The 16486-nt window shown below is 40.5% G+C and overlaps 1 protein-coding gene across 1 annotated transcript; it reads right to left on the bottom strand.

The window, feature by feature from the left end:
• Positions 1–8551: 8551 nt before the first annotated feature.
• Positions 8552–10590, bottom strand: LOC110931126. The gene is made up of 3 exons (XM_035987942.1): positions 10074–10590; positions 9066–9119; positions 8552–8568 (listed from the first exon to the last, which is right to left on the bottom strand). Exons 1-3 carry the CDS (start codon positions 10588–10590, stop codon positions 8552–8554), a joined length of 588 nt encoding a protein of 195 aa, XP_035843835.1.
• Between the last annotated feature and the right edge of the window lie 5896 nt (positions 10591–16486).

Below are 16486 nucleotides of genomic sequence, written 5' to 3'. Positions count from 1 at the left end.
TCAATATTGTAAATTGAGATACCTTAATTTTGAAAGCCCTAGGGTTTTCTCCTGTAGGAATCTCTCCATGTTGTATGTATCTCATGATTGGGAGGATCCATGATCCTGAATGAGATCGAGTATCATCAGTAGGGGTGATTGCAGAATCCTCTCCTATCTCCATAGCCACATGATCCTCGATAGCAGGTGTTAGGGGTGGATTCACCTATGATCAGTGATCCTCATTTACTGTTGGGACTTGTGATCCTTGTTTCAGCTTCAGATAGTGATCCTCAGAGGGGGTGCAGGATCAGGATCATGGATCATGGTAAGGATCCTTATTCTAACGATTGTCTACTTTGAATATGTTGTTGTTTTGCAGGAGCACGAGCTTGGACTTGGTCTTGGCAAGATTCCAGGAGCATATTCGTTATTTCTTCCACACGTGCTTGACCGATATGGACGTTATGGAGTTCGTGGGGGACTTCCATGAAATGCGGATAGTTAGTTAGCTTAGATATTTTCCATTTTTAAGGGGATAGCGAGCTAATTTTAGAACACTTGGCTAATTTTGGCTAAACACACACACTATTAACTGCTCTCTTCAGCTCGTTACCATTCACTTGGCGATTACACATTTTCATACACTTTGCACTATAGTGATCCTTGTAACTAGCTCGCTATCATCCGAAGTTGTAACAGATTTCTTGTTTAATTTGAGTTGGTGATCGGTAGTTTCCATCACCCGAGGTTTTTTATGTCGGAGATCATTCATTGATCAAGGGCTTTTTCCTCATATAAATCTTGGTGTTATTTGTTCATTGCATTTCAGAGTGATCCTCCATATCGTTCAATAATTCAAGCATCATTCCCCGTAACAAAGAGTTTGGTTGCATTATCATTGCTTGATTTTTTGACCAAAACAGTTTGGCGCCCACCGTGGGGCAATTGGTGCTTCATTCCTAAGAAATTCTTGTTTTTGTGATCATTTTGGTTCATTGCATCCAAGCAGATGGCTTCATCATCAAAGAACACTTCCAGTGCGATGTCTGCAGTCAATTCATCCCAGGACATTCCACCTTTGCCTCCTCCACCTTCTGGATCTCAGAAAAATGCCGAGAAGAAACCGACTCCCATTTTCTCAAAACCTCCAACTTCTTCTGCTTCTTATACTTCTACTACTAGTGACTTATTTACTTTAATTTTGCAGATGAAGGAGCACATACAGCAGCAGGATAAGACAAATGAAAGGATTCTAAGAGAAATTGGAGACATCAAGAAACATAAGAGATTGGCAGAGGATCATTCCCCATTGATGCCCAGATCTTTGAATTTCGATACTCCGGTCATGACCTCTCAGCCTTCAGTAGTTCCAGATGTTCAATACGTGGGAAGACCAAAAGGAGTGCACTACGGATCATCAGCAATGACTCAGGCCTCAGGATCATACTTTCAACCAGCAGGATCTTTCCCTCAGCATGTAGGATCCTTCACTAGCTCAGGAGGATACTTGGGGGCGCATCAGATTCAAGGATTCTGGCCGTTTCAAGGATCCTCGCAGGTTCAAGGATCCTCTCATGTTCAAGGATCCTCTCAGTTTCATGGATCCTTCCTGATTCCAGGATCCTTAAGGAGTTTGCAATCAGGGAATTCAGATATCCATCAAGGAGATTTCATTCCAATGCAGACCATTGCTTCAACCGGTCCTTCAATCGTTCCAGAATCTCAGCAATATGGATTCACATCCGGGGTTCCAAATTTGAACCCAATGGGAGGTAACAATTTCAATAATTCTTATACCACTAACCATGGCCTTATGCAGGATACAGGTATCAATCATGCTATGGCTAGGGAATTGCAAAAGCTGAAGGATATGATATCAAGTGTTCCAGGAGTAGTCAAGCCTATCCCGGAGATGCGGATGGGAGCCATAAGATATCTCGTTTTGCACCACCCATCTGTGATGCTGAGATACCCAAAAGGTTCCATGTACCGACAATGAAGTTATATGATGTCTCAACGGATCCTGAAGAACACATAGCACAATATAGGGAAAGGATGGAGATCAATCCCATCCCAGAAAGGTTAAAGGAAGCATGTCTGTGCAAGGGATTTGGATCCACTCTTACTGGATCGGCTCTTAAATGGCTGCTAAGTCTTCCCCCTTATTCTATTACCTCGTTTGCTAATCTAGTTAACCTGTTCATTAACCAGTTCTCTTGTAGTAGAAAATTTGAGCGTTTAACTAGTGATTTATACAGGATAGCCCAAGGTCATAATGAATCATTAAGAGATTATATCACTAAGTTTAGTAAAGAATCATTGGATATCACTAACCTGGATATAGCAACGGCTGTAGAAGCCTTTAAAATGGGATTGCTTAGGGATTCATTATTCTATGATGATCTTGTCATGACACCTTGCAGGAATCTAGATGAGGTAAGAACCCGGGCCCTTAGGTTCATCCGGCTAGAGGATGATAAAAGGATCCAGGAAAGATTAGCAGGATCCTCAAAGCAAGAGAAGCAAGGATCCTCATTCAAGAACAACAAGTTCCGATCCTACAACAAGTCTGATAACCAGAATGTGCATGCAGTGGAACAGGAAGAGGATGATGAGGATTATCCTCCAATTTCTGAATACTGTTTTTCTGTTGATAACAATGAACTAATTCTTGCAATGCAGAATCTAGGTGATAAAGCCAGGTGGCCGAGAAAAAATGACAAACCAGCTGCAACTAAAGATAAATCAAAATGGTGTGCATACCACGAAGATTTTGGGCATCTCACAGAAGAATGCATCGCATTGAGAAAAGAAATTGGATACTTGTTGAGCAAGGGGCACTTGAAAGAATTATTGGGAGAAAGAAATCAAGAACTCAGGATCCTGAAAGGATCCCGGAGAAAGCTCCAGCCCCTCCAGCAAACGCACAAGTTATAAACTTTATATCTGGAGGATCAGACATTTGTGGAACATCCTTTTCTGCAGCTAAAAGACATGCAAAGGAAACCAAGATGGATAATGGAGATGGACCGATTCGTACATCCAGTGTCACCAAAGGAAAAATCATAACTTTTGATGAGGATGATCGTGTTGACATTCAGGATCCTCATCACGATGGTTTGGTTATTACTCTTTTTATTTCTAACCATTTTGTTCGCAGGATCCTTATAGACGGAGGAAGCTCTGTGAATATCATCCAGCTTGATGTTCTTAAGAAGATGAATATTCCCGAATCCGATATCATACCAAGATCCTCCGTGCTCGTGGGGTTCTGTGGCGAGACTAAGAATACTCTGGGGGACATTAAACTCCCAATCTATATTGAAGGGATACATTCTTATCAGAAATTTTGTGTTATTGATTGTTTAGCTTGTTGTAACGTTATCCTTGGCAGGCCTTGGATACACGACATGAAGGCAGTCCCATCCACTTATCATCAATGTGTGAAGCTTCCTAGCCCATGGGGGATAGTGAAAATTGATAGTGATCAGCAGGAGGCTAAGAACTGCTACACTTCATCAATGAAACCAGCCTCAAAGTCAAGGGAGCAATAGCAGTCAAAGCAACCTCCGAGAGATGTCTTGGAGGCAAGAGAGCAGGATGTAGTAGAAATCCTTATGGATCCTCATGATCCTGAATCTAAAATTTACATAGGATCAGGGATCCTTGGCGAAATGAAAGAAGGCCTAATATCCTTCCTCAAAAGGAGAAAAACTACCTTTGCATGGAAACACGAAGACATGCCAGGTATATCTAAAGATGTAATCACTCACAAACTTGGCATTGACAGGTCGTTCAAACCAATCCATCAAAAGAGGAGAAAGTTTGCACCAGAAAGAAATGCCATTATCCAGGAAGAGGTAGAAAAGTTACTCCGAGCAGGTATGATTAGGGAGGTCAAGTATCCAAGATGGTTAGCCAATGTGGTTGTAGTTCAAAACAAAAACAGAAAGTGGAGGGTATGTGTCGATTTTACCTATTTAAATAAGGCATGTCCCAAGGATCCTTTCCCATTACCCCACATTGACTCCATGGTGGATGCAACTGCGGGTCATGAACTGTTAACTTTTATGGATGCTTCATCTGGATTTCAGCAAATTCAGATGGAACCATCAGATCAAGAGGATACAGCCTTTATGACTCCAACTGCTATATACTGTTATATTGCTATGTCGTTTGGACTAAGAAATGTAGGTGCAACTTATCAAAGGCTAGTAAATATGATGTTCAAGGATCAGATTGGACACACTATGGAAGTTTATATAGACGACATGGTGGTTAAATCTAAAAAGGCTGAGGATCACCTGAGAGACTTGGAGGAAACATTCAATATCCTTGACAAATATAATATGAAACTTAATCCTTCCAAGTGTCACTTTGGTGTTAACGCAGGTAAATTCTTAGGGTATATGGTGACAAAGAGGGGCATTGAAGCCAGTCCAGAGCAAATCAAAGCTATAGTAAACATCAAGTCCCCTGCCAATGCTAAAGATGTTCAAAGGTTAACAGGCAGGATTGCAGCTTTAAGCAGATTCATATCAAAATCCTCAGAGAAATGTAAAGAGTTCTACGATATTTTGAGGAAGAACAAAAAGTTTAATTGGACTGAAAAGCATGAAAATGCTCTCAAAGCTCTCAAGGATTACCTGTCCTCGGCTCCTGCCTTGATGAAGCCAGAAAAAGGAGATGTGTTATCCTTATATCTCGCGGTATCCTCAAAAGTAGTAAGTGCTATCCTTGTTAAGGATCACGAAGGTACACAACATCCTGTTTACTATGTAAGTAAGAGTTTGCTTGATGCTGAGTCCAGGTATTCTCATTTGGAAAAACTTATTCTTGCTTTAATCATGGCATCCACTAAATTAAGACATTATTTTGAAACTCATGCCATTATTTTTAAAACTAATTTTCCAATTAAGAATGTTCTTAGGAAACCTGAAATGTCAGGAAGGATGGCTAAGTGGGCAGTGAAGCTTAGTGCTTATGATATAAGATATGAGCCTAGGACAACCATTAAATCCCAAGCCTTAGCTGACTTTGTGGCAGATTTCAGTAGTGACTTGCAAAGGGAAGCCGAGTTAGAAGTCCAACAGCTAGAGGAAACTAAGGATCATTAGATACTCTATACTGATGGATCCTCTAATGTCAAAGGAACAGGGCTTGGAATACTACTAAAATGCCACAGGGGGACATAATACCCCACTCTATAGCTTGTGAGTTCCAAACTACTAACAATGAGGCTGAATATGAAGCCTTGACAGCTGGTTTGCAAATTGCCAAGCATATGAGGATCAGGTATCTTGAGGTACATGTAGATTCATTATTAATCACCAATCACTTTAATGGATCCTATGCTGTTAAAGGTGAAAAGCTAACCAAATATTTGGAGATAGTCAAATAATTGGCACTCTCTTTTGTTTCCTTTAGTTTGACCCAGGTACCAAGGGAGGAAAATACAGAAGCTGATGCATTGGCTAATCTAGAATCATCTTTGAAGATCCCGGAGGATATAAGTATCCCCATTATCCACATCCTGACCCCTGCTATCGAGGATCATGCAGCTATGGAGATAGGAGAGGATTCGGAAATCATCCCTAGTGATGATACTCAATCTCATTCAGGATCATGGATTCTCCCAATCATGAGATACATACAACATGGAGAGATTCCTACAGGAGAAAACCCTAGGGCTTTCAAAATTAAGGTATCCCAATTCACAATATTAAATAATATGTTGTATAAACGATCTCTTGCAGGACCATACTTAAGATGCATTGAGGATCCCGAAATCCAAGAAGTGTTAAAAGACTTCCATGAAGGAGATTGTGGAAATCACACTGGGGGCAGGGCATTATTCTCAAGGATCCTGAGGACAGGGTACTATTGGCCAACTATGAAGAGAGATGCTGTGGAGTATGCCAAGAAATGTGACCCTTGTCAGAGACACAGTAATATCCTTCATCAACCGGCTGAATTCTTGCATCCTATATCCTCCTCTTGGCCATTTATGAGATGGGGAATGGATATAGTTGGTAAGCTTCCTAAGGCACCTGGTGGAAAAGTGTCCATGCTTGCTATGACTGATTACTTATAGAGGCTGAAGCCTTTGCCCAAGTCAGAGAAAAGGAAGTTATATCCTTCATTAAAAGAAACATTATTACTACATTTGGTATTCCTTCTGAAATTATATGTGATAATGGTTCCCAATTTATTGGGAGTAGAACTACTAACTTTTGTGACAGCTGGGGGATTAAGACGATAACATCAACACCAGTCCACCCACAAGCTAATGGTCAGGCAGAATCATCTAACAAGATCATCATCAACAACTTGAAAAAGAAGCTTGGGTCCAAGAAAGGAAAATGGGCAGAAGAACTACCTTATGTGCTTTGGGCTGATAGGACAACCCCCAAGAATGCTACTGGTCAAGCTCCATTTTCTTTGGTATTTGGGGCAGAATCAGTGATTCCTACAGAAATGGTGGTTCCAATTGCAAGAACAAGCATTCGTGATCCTGAAGAAAATGATGAGAACTTGGTTCAAGACCTGGATACTATAGAAGAAATCAGGGATTTGGCAAGGATAAGGATGACCAGTTATCAGCAGAGGATGGCTGGAGCCTACAACAAAAATGTCAGGATCAGGAAGTTCCAAGTTGGTGATATGGTACTAAGGAAAACATTTCAGAATACCACCAATCCTGCTGATGGCAAGCTAGCACCAAAGTGGGAAGGTCCTTACTTGATTGAAGCTGAGGCAGGAAAGGGGGCATATCGATTGCTGACAATGGAAGGTGATTTTCTACCTAGAGCCTGGAATGCTGTCCATTTAAAGAAATACTTCATGTGACAAGGACCCGTGATCCTCACGTAATAAGTATCCTTGAAGGATCCTTACAGAACAGTTGATCCTCATTTTGGTAACATTCTAATTTCAAACTATTTTGTTCTTTTATTTTCTCATATAAGGATAGGTATCCTGCATCCTTTATCCTCCTTTCACTTGATTCTGAGTTTTGAAGGTTCATGTATCCTTAGCAAAGGATTGATTATCCACAGAAGCATCCAGTTATGTGGGCTTGACCCCAGTTGTTTGGGCTTGACCCCAGTTTCGCCAGTAGCGCACGATGATCCTGGTACAGTTCATGGCAATGGGACCAGTACTCGCTTTAGGGGCTGACAATTTCATTGTACTGGCTGTACCCAGGATCCTACGTATAATGGTAGACGTACCACACATCCGTTCCTAAGGTTTCTAACGTTTTCACATTAGCTAAGGTTTTGGCATTTTCATGTCACTAAGTTTGGATAGTCGCCAGTAAGGGCCATACTCCAGTTTACACACGATCCTTGGGCTTGTCCCCAGTTATCCTTGGGCTTGTCCCCAGTTATCCTTTGGGCTTGTCCCCAGTCACTAACTTATCTTTTATGTTGGCTTAGTCCCAAGTTGTATTCTTTTTCAGGTTTTCTAAGTTAAACAACTAAGGATCCTTGGTCCTTACCTCCTACTAAGGTTTGTCTTATGGTTATTCTGATTATAATACTAACGACTAGGATCCTAACTTGGATTCTCAGGTATGGTCCTTAACTATTTTGATTTTATGCATTATTCATTTGATTAACCCTTATATTTTGGCAACTGAACTTATGATCCTTAAAATATACCACTTTTTGGAATCTTTCAACTATAGGATATTTGATCCTGGATCATATCCTAAAATTGTAAATCTAATTTGTTCAACTTTTCTTATTCAGACAAGTGTATATTAAAACAATTGAAAATTTAAAGGATATACAAGGATAACAACACGGGAAATAGCCAAAAAGTTAAAAGTTATTTTATTCACAAAATGTTCAACCCCTTAAGGTTGTCAAAATTGCCAACCCACGTTTCTACCAGCAAAACGTGGCCCGTCCACATGGGTTGGCAAAGGGTGTCCATTGTTTACGGGTCTTAGCAGTGCAGGAAAATAAAAGGCGGCAGGATAACAAGTGGCTTCATCCCCCAAACAGAGGATCCCTCCACCACCTATTATCCTACCTATTATTCAAAGTATCATAGATCCTTAACCCTAAAAACTATTGTTCAAAGTGCAGATCAACCATTGTTTAACGAAAACATCACAACCAAAAACCACTACCAAACTTAAAAAATGGGCTCCGGCTATGTCTAGAAGTGTCCATCATCGACCATCCTTGTAGCTTACACCTTCGCTGCATCATCTTCATGTTACGCCCCATATCTCACTTAGTTCGACTTATAAAAGAAATAGGAAAATTTTGAAAATTTTCGGCATGACCTATTCGTTTTAAACCACTAACGACCTGTTTTACACACCAAATTTCAACGTTTAACATTCTTGACAAAAAAGAAAACCCAAAACGAAGTAAGTCTACATTGGTCACGACATGACTACTACTACCAAATTTACCCAACGACAAGTTATCCACATACTACCTAGACTTGAATACATATCACCAAACTTGACCCATTTTAAACAAAAAGACTTATTAACGGAAGCGTGTGGCGGACGTAAACCAAGTGTGCACGTTCCAAGCCGTCCAATCGCCTAAGTCGAGGATTTACCTACATTAAACATCAAACTTTAAAAAGTTAGTAAAGGTACTTATTTGGTCCACAAAACCAACATGGTAATTGCAAACAACTATATACTTCCATTCCTCATACGCATTCGCTTACCCATTATAGTGGGTATGGCATACAATCTCATAATGAGATTTAAGCATATCGCATACGACCCGATAACATCGGGTTATTTACTTTCAACTTAAAAATCTCTCGTTCTATCCGTATAACGGATTGAACCTCATGCATACAATTTGGCTTACGTAACCATTCGTTCTAGACGGATGGTCTCATATCCTTACTCAACCCAGTTACAAGAACCGGTCAATTTGTATAACTTAGCATAATTCTTCTTTAGCATAAATAAATCCGCAAGGAATTTGCTATTCATTCATTAACACCATAATCACTACGACATAGTATGAACAATATAATAGGAGTTGTCCAATATAGATGTTAGCAATTATAAGTAAGTTTTCGTATGTAACGGAACATACCTCGGTCTTGTGATCCCTCCGATTTCTTAGAATTCGAACCTTCTTCCTTCACACCTAAATCAACATATTCATTCATCCGTTTAGTACCCCAACTTTCATTTTATCACGTTTCAATTTACACATAATTACTCTTTCAAGCATTTCATCGAACACCTAGTGTGCGTTATAATTATAAAGCATAGTGTACGAGTATTTAAAGCATGACTTGCTATTTCATCCTATATGTCATCACTACTCAATCTAATTCTTACAATTCCCTTAATCTACATCAGTTTAACTAGCATTCGGGTACTATAAGCTGAATTACATATCAATTGCATATATTTATCATTCCTATAATCTTCATATTTATAACACAAATTTCACAAAGTGGGTTTATAGAGGCTTTCTTTCAATTAACCAAAATCGAGCATGATTTCTACTTTAGGGGTATTCTTATCATCTATACAACACAAATCATAACATGATTTCATGATTGGGTCGAAACCCTAATTCTACAACTTATCAAATCCAGAAATTCGACTTACCACTTGATTGGGTATGGGTAAATGATCGAAATCCTACTACATGCAACTAGTAAACATCGATTTTCCCTTGTCAATTTGGCGAATTGGTGAGAACAAGGGTGAGCCCTTGTTTTTCTTTGTTCCTGGTCAATCCACACACGTACAGTGTGTGGGTTTTGTGATTTTCTCACTATTAACCTAATAGTTTGGCATTTACCATGTTTCCCCCCTTAAGTTTATTAACTTGTAAATCTTAACTTAGAATCCCACATTTAGGTACCATATTACTATATATTCTTTAGAATCCCACATTTAGGTACCATACTACTATATATTCTTTAGAATCCCACATTTAGGTACCATATTACTATATATTCCTTAATCACATTAAGTTTATTATTATTTATTGTGTCTTTTATTTTTGGGGTGTTACAAGTCTACCCCCCTTAAAAGAGGTTTCGTCCCCGAAACCTGGACATATCAATCTTAAACGTGTACATACCAAAAAGGGATGGATAGTGCCTCCTCATTTCATCTTCCGCTTCCCATGTGAGTTCTGACCCCTTTCGGTGTTGCCATTGTACCAACACTTGTCGGACAGTCTTGTTGCGGAGCTTTTTCACCTTGACATCTCTGATGGCTATTGGTCTTTCGACATAATTCAACCCCTCGTCTAACTCAATGTCATCGAGAGGTACTAACGCGGTTTCATCCGCAAGACACTTTCTCAATTGCGACACGTGGAAGGTATTGTGAATTCCGTCTAAAGTAGGCGGTAATTCTGATCGATATGCCACCCTTCCAACACGAGCCAAGATTTTAAACGGCCCAATATACCGAGGGCCTAATTTACCCCGTTTACGAAAACGGATTATGCCTTTCCATGGCGACACCTTCAACAGAACGAAATCTCCAACTTGAAACTCAATAGGACGCTTTCTCTTGTCTCCATAAGCTTTTTGCCGATCCTGGGCTGCTTTCAAACGAGCCCTAATCAATTCAATCTTTTCATTTGTCATTGCTATTAAATCACTTGGCGCGAGCTCCCTTTGCCCCACTTCACCCCAACATACGGGAGTTCTACATTTTCTCCCATATAGTAATTCGTATGGCGCCATTTGAATGCCACTGTGGTAGCTATTGTTATAAGAAAATTCCACTAGTGGTAAATGGTCATCCCAATTTCCCCCAAAATCTAAAGCACACGCTCTCAACATATCGATAAGTGTTTGAATGGTTCTTTCCGACTGGCCGTCAGTTTGAGGGTGGTAGGCGGTACTTATGTGCAATCTCGTTCCCACACTCTCGTGAAATCTTTGCCAGTAGCGAGAGGTAAATCTAGTATCACGATCCGAGATGATTGACACAGGCACCCCGTGTCGAGACACGACCTCGTTCATGTAGACTTCCGCCATCTTCTCGGAAGAATAAACTTCTTTAATGGGTAGAAAGTGGGCGCTTTTCGTAAGTCGATCTACGATTACCCATATTGTATCATGCCCCTTCTTCGTTCTTGGAAGCTTGGTTACCAAATCCATCGTTAGTTCTTCCCATTTCCACAACGGTATCCCCAATGGTTGAGATTCTCCGTAGGGCTTTTGGTGTTCCGCCTTCACTTGAGAACACGTTAGGCACTTTGCGACATATTTGACGATATAGCGTTTCATGCCCGGCCACCAATAATTTGTTTTTAAATCTTGATACATCTTTGTAGCCCCAGGGTGGACCGAATAACGTGACTTATGTGCTTCGTCAAGTAATGCGGCCTTGACTTCACAAAATCGGGGTATCCAAATTCGGCCGAATCGCGTTTTGAGTCCGGTCGAATTTTCTTCTAGTTTATCGATTACGCCTTTTAACCTTTCTTTCTTTAAGTCTTCTGCTCCAAGCGACTTAATTTGAGATTCACGTATCGTTTCAAGTAATCGTGGTGTAACTATCATCTTCATGGACTTTACACGGAGAGGAGACGAGTACTCTCTTCTGCTTAACGCATCGGCTACCACGTTTGCTTTTCCCGGGTGATAAAGGATATCACAATCATAATCTTTGATAAGTTCCAGCCATCTTCGTTGCCTCATATTCAAATCTTTCTGTTCAAAGAAATACTTGAGGCTCTTATGATTCGAGTAAATCGTACATTTCGCACCATAAAGGTAGTGTCTCCAAATCTTTAAGGCGAACACTACTGCTGCCAATTCCAGATCATGTGTTGGGTAGTTCACCTCGTGAGGCTTTAGTTGCCGCGACGCATATGCAATAACCTTTCCCCTTTGCATCAAAACATAACCTAACCCCTAGTGGGAAGCATCTGAATAAACAACCAAATCTTCAGTTCCATCTGGTAATGTCAGGACCGGAGGACTCGACAATTTCTCCTTCAGAATACGAAAAGCCTCTTCCTGTTCCTTACCCCACACAAACTTTTCTTTCTTTCTCGTCAGTCTGGTTAAAGGTACAGCTATCTTTGAGAAATCCTGTATGAACCGCCTATAATATCCCGCGAGGCCTAGAAAACTCCTTATCTCAGTCGGACTTTTTGGGGAAAGCCATCTCATTACAGCATCAATCTTTGATGGATCCACTAAAACACCTTCCGCATTGATCACGTGGCCTAGAAACTGCACCTCCCTGAGCCAGAAGGCGCATTTTGGGAATTTTGCGTAAAGTTTCTCCTTGCGGAGAGTTTCGAGTACTTCACGCAAGTGCCTCGCGTGCTCAGCTTTGCTTCGCGAATAAACTAAGATATCATCTATGAACACTATTACTGATTTGTCTAACATGGGTCGGCACACCCGGTTCATAAGATCCATAAATGCAGCCGGCGCGTTCGTCAATCCAAACGACATGACTAGAAATTCATAGTGCCCATAACGGGTTCTAAATGCAGTCTTTGGAATATCCTCTTCCCGTACTCTAACTTGATGGTACCCCGAACGCAGGTCTATCTTGGAGAACCAACTCGCCCCTTGTAATTGATCGAAAAGGTCGTCGATTCTCGGTAAAGGGTAGCGGTTCTTTATGGTCAGTCTGTTTAATTCTCTATAGTCGATGCACATACGCATCGACCCGTCTTTCTTTTTAACAAAAAGGACGGGTGCTCCCCAAGGCGATACACTTGGGCGTATGAAGCCCTTATCTAGAAGATCTTGCAACTGTGTCATTAATTCTCGCATCTCGGTGGGAGCAAGTCTATAGGGAGCCTTTGCAACTGGCTTCGCGCCCGGGTTTAATTCGATGCGAAACTCTATCTCTCTTTCGGGAGGAAGTCCCGGCAATTCTTCCGGAAATACATCCGGAAATTCGTTCACGACCTCAACGTCTTCAAGCTTCGGGAGGGTTTTTCGGGCATCTCCTACATAAGCTAAGTATGCTCTACTCCCGTTAAGTACGTACTTATAAGCTTGGACCAAGGTACACAGCTTGGTTTCTACGTTTCTCTCTCCTTGAATACTTAATTGTTTTCCACTTGGAGCCTGGATAAACATTACCTTATTTTCACAATTAATCTCCGCATGATGTCGCGCCAACCAATCCATCCCCACAATCATTTTAAATTCCCCCAAAACCATAGGTATAAGGTCGATGTCAAATTCTTCATCTTCTATAGTGAATCTACAATTTCTACAAACCTCATGTAACATATAAATCTTTCTATCGGCTATTTCTACTTCTAGAGGCATTGGCATTCGTTCGATCTTAAAGGACGGATGTTGTATAATTTCATTCGAAATAAATGACATAGTAGCTCCAGTATCGAATAGAACATAAACCGGTATGGAGTTTAGTAAAAAGATACCTGAAATCACATTCGGGTGAGACTTGGCTTCTTCGGATGTAATTTGGAACATTCTCCCTTTGGCCCTAGAACCTTCTTGCTTCTTATCTTCTTTTCTGGACTCTTGCTGAAGTTTTGGGCATTCAGATTTGACATGCCCCTTTTCGAAACAATTGAAGCAAGTCTTCGGGCTAGTTGGACATTGATAAGACGAATGCCCTTCTTTACCACATTTGTAACATCCTTTCTTGCCTAACAAACACTCCCCAGTATGGAGTTTTCCGCACGTCTTGCAAGGAGTTATTCCACCCTTTGACTTATCTTTCTTTCCGTGATCTTGAAACTTTCCCCTTTTTGATGGACTCGAACTTGCACCCTTTTCACTTGGCCTCTTTTCACCTCGCTCTTCTTGCCTTTTAATCTTAATCTCTCTATCCCGTGCCAAGTTAATAAGCTCATCGAGGGTCTCGCATTTCGTGGGAGTGATGAATTCCCTAAATTCTGCCTTCAGTATCCCGTAAAAGCGATTGATCTTCATTCTTTCGGTTTGCACAAACTCCGTACAAAACTTCATCTTATCCAAGAAAATACTAGATATCTCATTTATCGTTTCATTTTTCTGCCGGAGTCGTAAGAAATCTTCTTGAATCTTGTCGATGGCTGACTGAGGGTAATGGTACTTCATGAAGGGTTCCTTGAATTCTTGCCAAGTCATCGTCTGAAGTCGGTCCTCACCTATCTCCTTACTATAAGCATCCCACCAATCTTTCGCTTGAAAGGTGAGTTGTCCCGTAGCGAACATCACTTGGTCCTCCTTATCACATCGACTTCGCTTAAACACCGCCTCCATGCTTAAAATCCATCTTTGGCACATTATTGGATCGATTTTACCATCGTATGTGGTAGGCTTACATGCCATGAAATCTTTATATGTGCATCGTTGTTCCTTGCCTTTACTTTTTGACCCTTCAATTAATTCTTTCAACTCTTCGATTCTGCTTGCCATCATGGCATCTACCACTCCCAACACCCGACTCTCCACTTCTTGAGCTAATCGCGGAAGATTAGCTTGCATAACCTCTTCCGCTACCTCGGCGACCCTATTGTTAAATACTTCTTGACGAGCCGTGTCGTCATCTTCGTTAACGTTTCTTGCATCAGCCATCTACACAATCTCATATTTCGTTTATTACAAATCATAAGCTTTTCACATAGCACATTTTTCAACCCTTGTTTAATACAATTGTAATCATATAATTCAAGATTTCGATCACTAAGTTTCATCATTACAACAAGCTTTTTAGTACATGATGATTCATTAGTCCGACTTTACTATATTAATGCTCTTATATTCTAGTCTTTATCATTCGTTCATGTCCTTTGGCACCTTACTTTCGTCCTTTACAATTTTTCCTTCCTTTGTAACCACTACGTGTGGTCTTACATATCTTATTAGGCCTTATATGACCCTCACCTGAGCGTTTAATAAGTCTTTGTACAATTCGGATACTCAAAATACGAAGAACAAAACAAAACAAAATCTGGGATTTGTGCGTAGCGTCGGCGACGGCCAGAAGATCCGTCGGCGACGGCTTCTGTAAATGTCCGTCGGCTGAAAAAGCCCGTAGGCAGCGAGTTAGGCCGTCGGCCAATTGGGGGCGTCGGCGACGCACAAGGACGGCGTCGGCGACGGCTTGTCGAAATGCTGAAACACTGCTGCTTTTAATTTTTAAGCATTTTACTCTTTTTCGGGTCCATTTCCAGCCGCATGGTTTCTAGAATTCGTCGTTTCGCCTTTTCTTACCACTTAACACAATTACTTATCATCAATATTTACACCATAGACTTACTATGCATACTTGCGATTACCGAAACTTAAATTTTTACCTCGTTGGCGATCTTGGAACGAGCACACTTCCGAGCGAGCCATTGGTTTGAGTTCAAGCGTTGTTACTCTAGCTCGAATCCCTCAAACCTTGGCTCTGATACCAACTTGTTACGCCCCATATCTCACTTAGTTCGACTTATAAAAGAAATAGGAAAATTTTGAAAATTTTCGGCATGACCTATTCGTTTTAAACCACTAACGACCTGTTTTACACACCAAATTTCAACGTTTAACATTCTTGACAAAAAAGAAAACCCAAAACGAAGTAAGTCTACATTGGTCACGACGTGACTACTACTACCAAATTTACCCAACGACAAGTTATCCACATACTACCTAGACTTGAATACATATCACCAAACTTGACCCATTTTAAACAAAAAGACTTATTAACGGAAGCGTGTGGCGGGCGTAAACCAAGTGTGCACGTTCCAAGCCGTCCAATCGCCTAAGTCGAGGATTTACCTACATTAAACATCAAACTTTAAAAAGTTAGTAAAGGTACTTATTTGGTCCACAAAACCAACATGGTAATTGCAAACAACTATATACGTCCATTCCTCATACGCATTCGCTTACCCATTATAGTGGGTATGGCATACAATCTCATAATGAGATTTAAGCATATCGCATACGACCCGATAACATCGGGTTATTTACTTTCAACTTAAAAATCTCTCGTTCTATCCGTATAACGGATTGAACCTCATGCATACAATTTGGCTTACGTAACCATTCGTTCTAGACGGATGGTCTCATATCCTTACTCAACCCAGTTACAAGAACCGGTCAATTTGCATAACTTAGCATAATTCTTCTTTAGCATAAATAAATCCGCAAGGAATTTGCTATTCATTCATTAACACCATAATCACTACGACATAGTATGAACAATATAATAGGAGTTGTCCAATATAGATGTTAGCAATTATAAGTAAGTTTTCGTATGTAACGGAACATACCTCGGTCTTGTGATCCCTCCGATTTCTTAGAATTCGAACCTTCTTCCTTCACACCTAAATCAACATATTCATTCATCCGTTTAGTACCCCAACTTTCATTTTATCACGTTTCAATTTACACATAATTACTCTTTCAAGCATTTCATCGAACACCTAGTGTGCGTTATAATTATAAAGCATAGTGTACAAGTATTTAAAGCATGACTTGCTATTTCATCCTATATGTCATCACTACTCAATCTAATTCTTACAATTCCCTTAATCCACATCAGTTTAACTAGCATTCG

This window comes from Helianthus annuus, chromosome 3, assembly GCF_002127325.2.
Source record: "Helianthus annuus cultivar XRQ/B chromosome 3, HanXRQr2.0-SUNRISE, whole genome shotgun sequence".
Taxonomy (NCBI): domain Eukaryota; kingdom Viridiplantae; phylum Streptophyta; class Magnoliopsida; order Asterales; family Asteraceae; genus Helianthus; species Helianthus annuus.
This window is presented reverse-complemented; position numbering and strand designations above follow the sequence as displayed.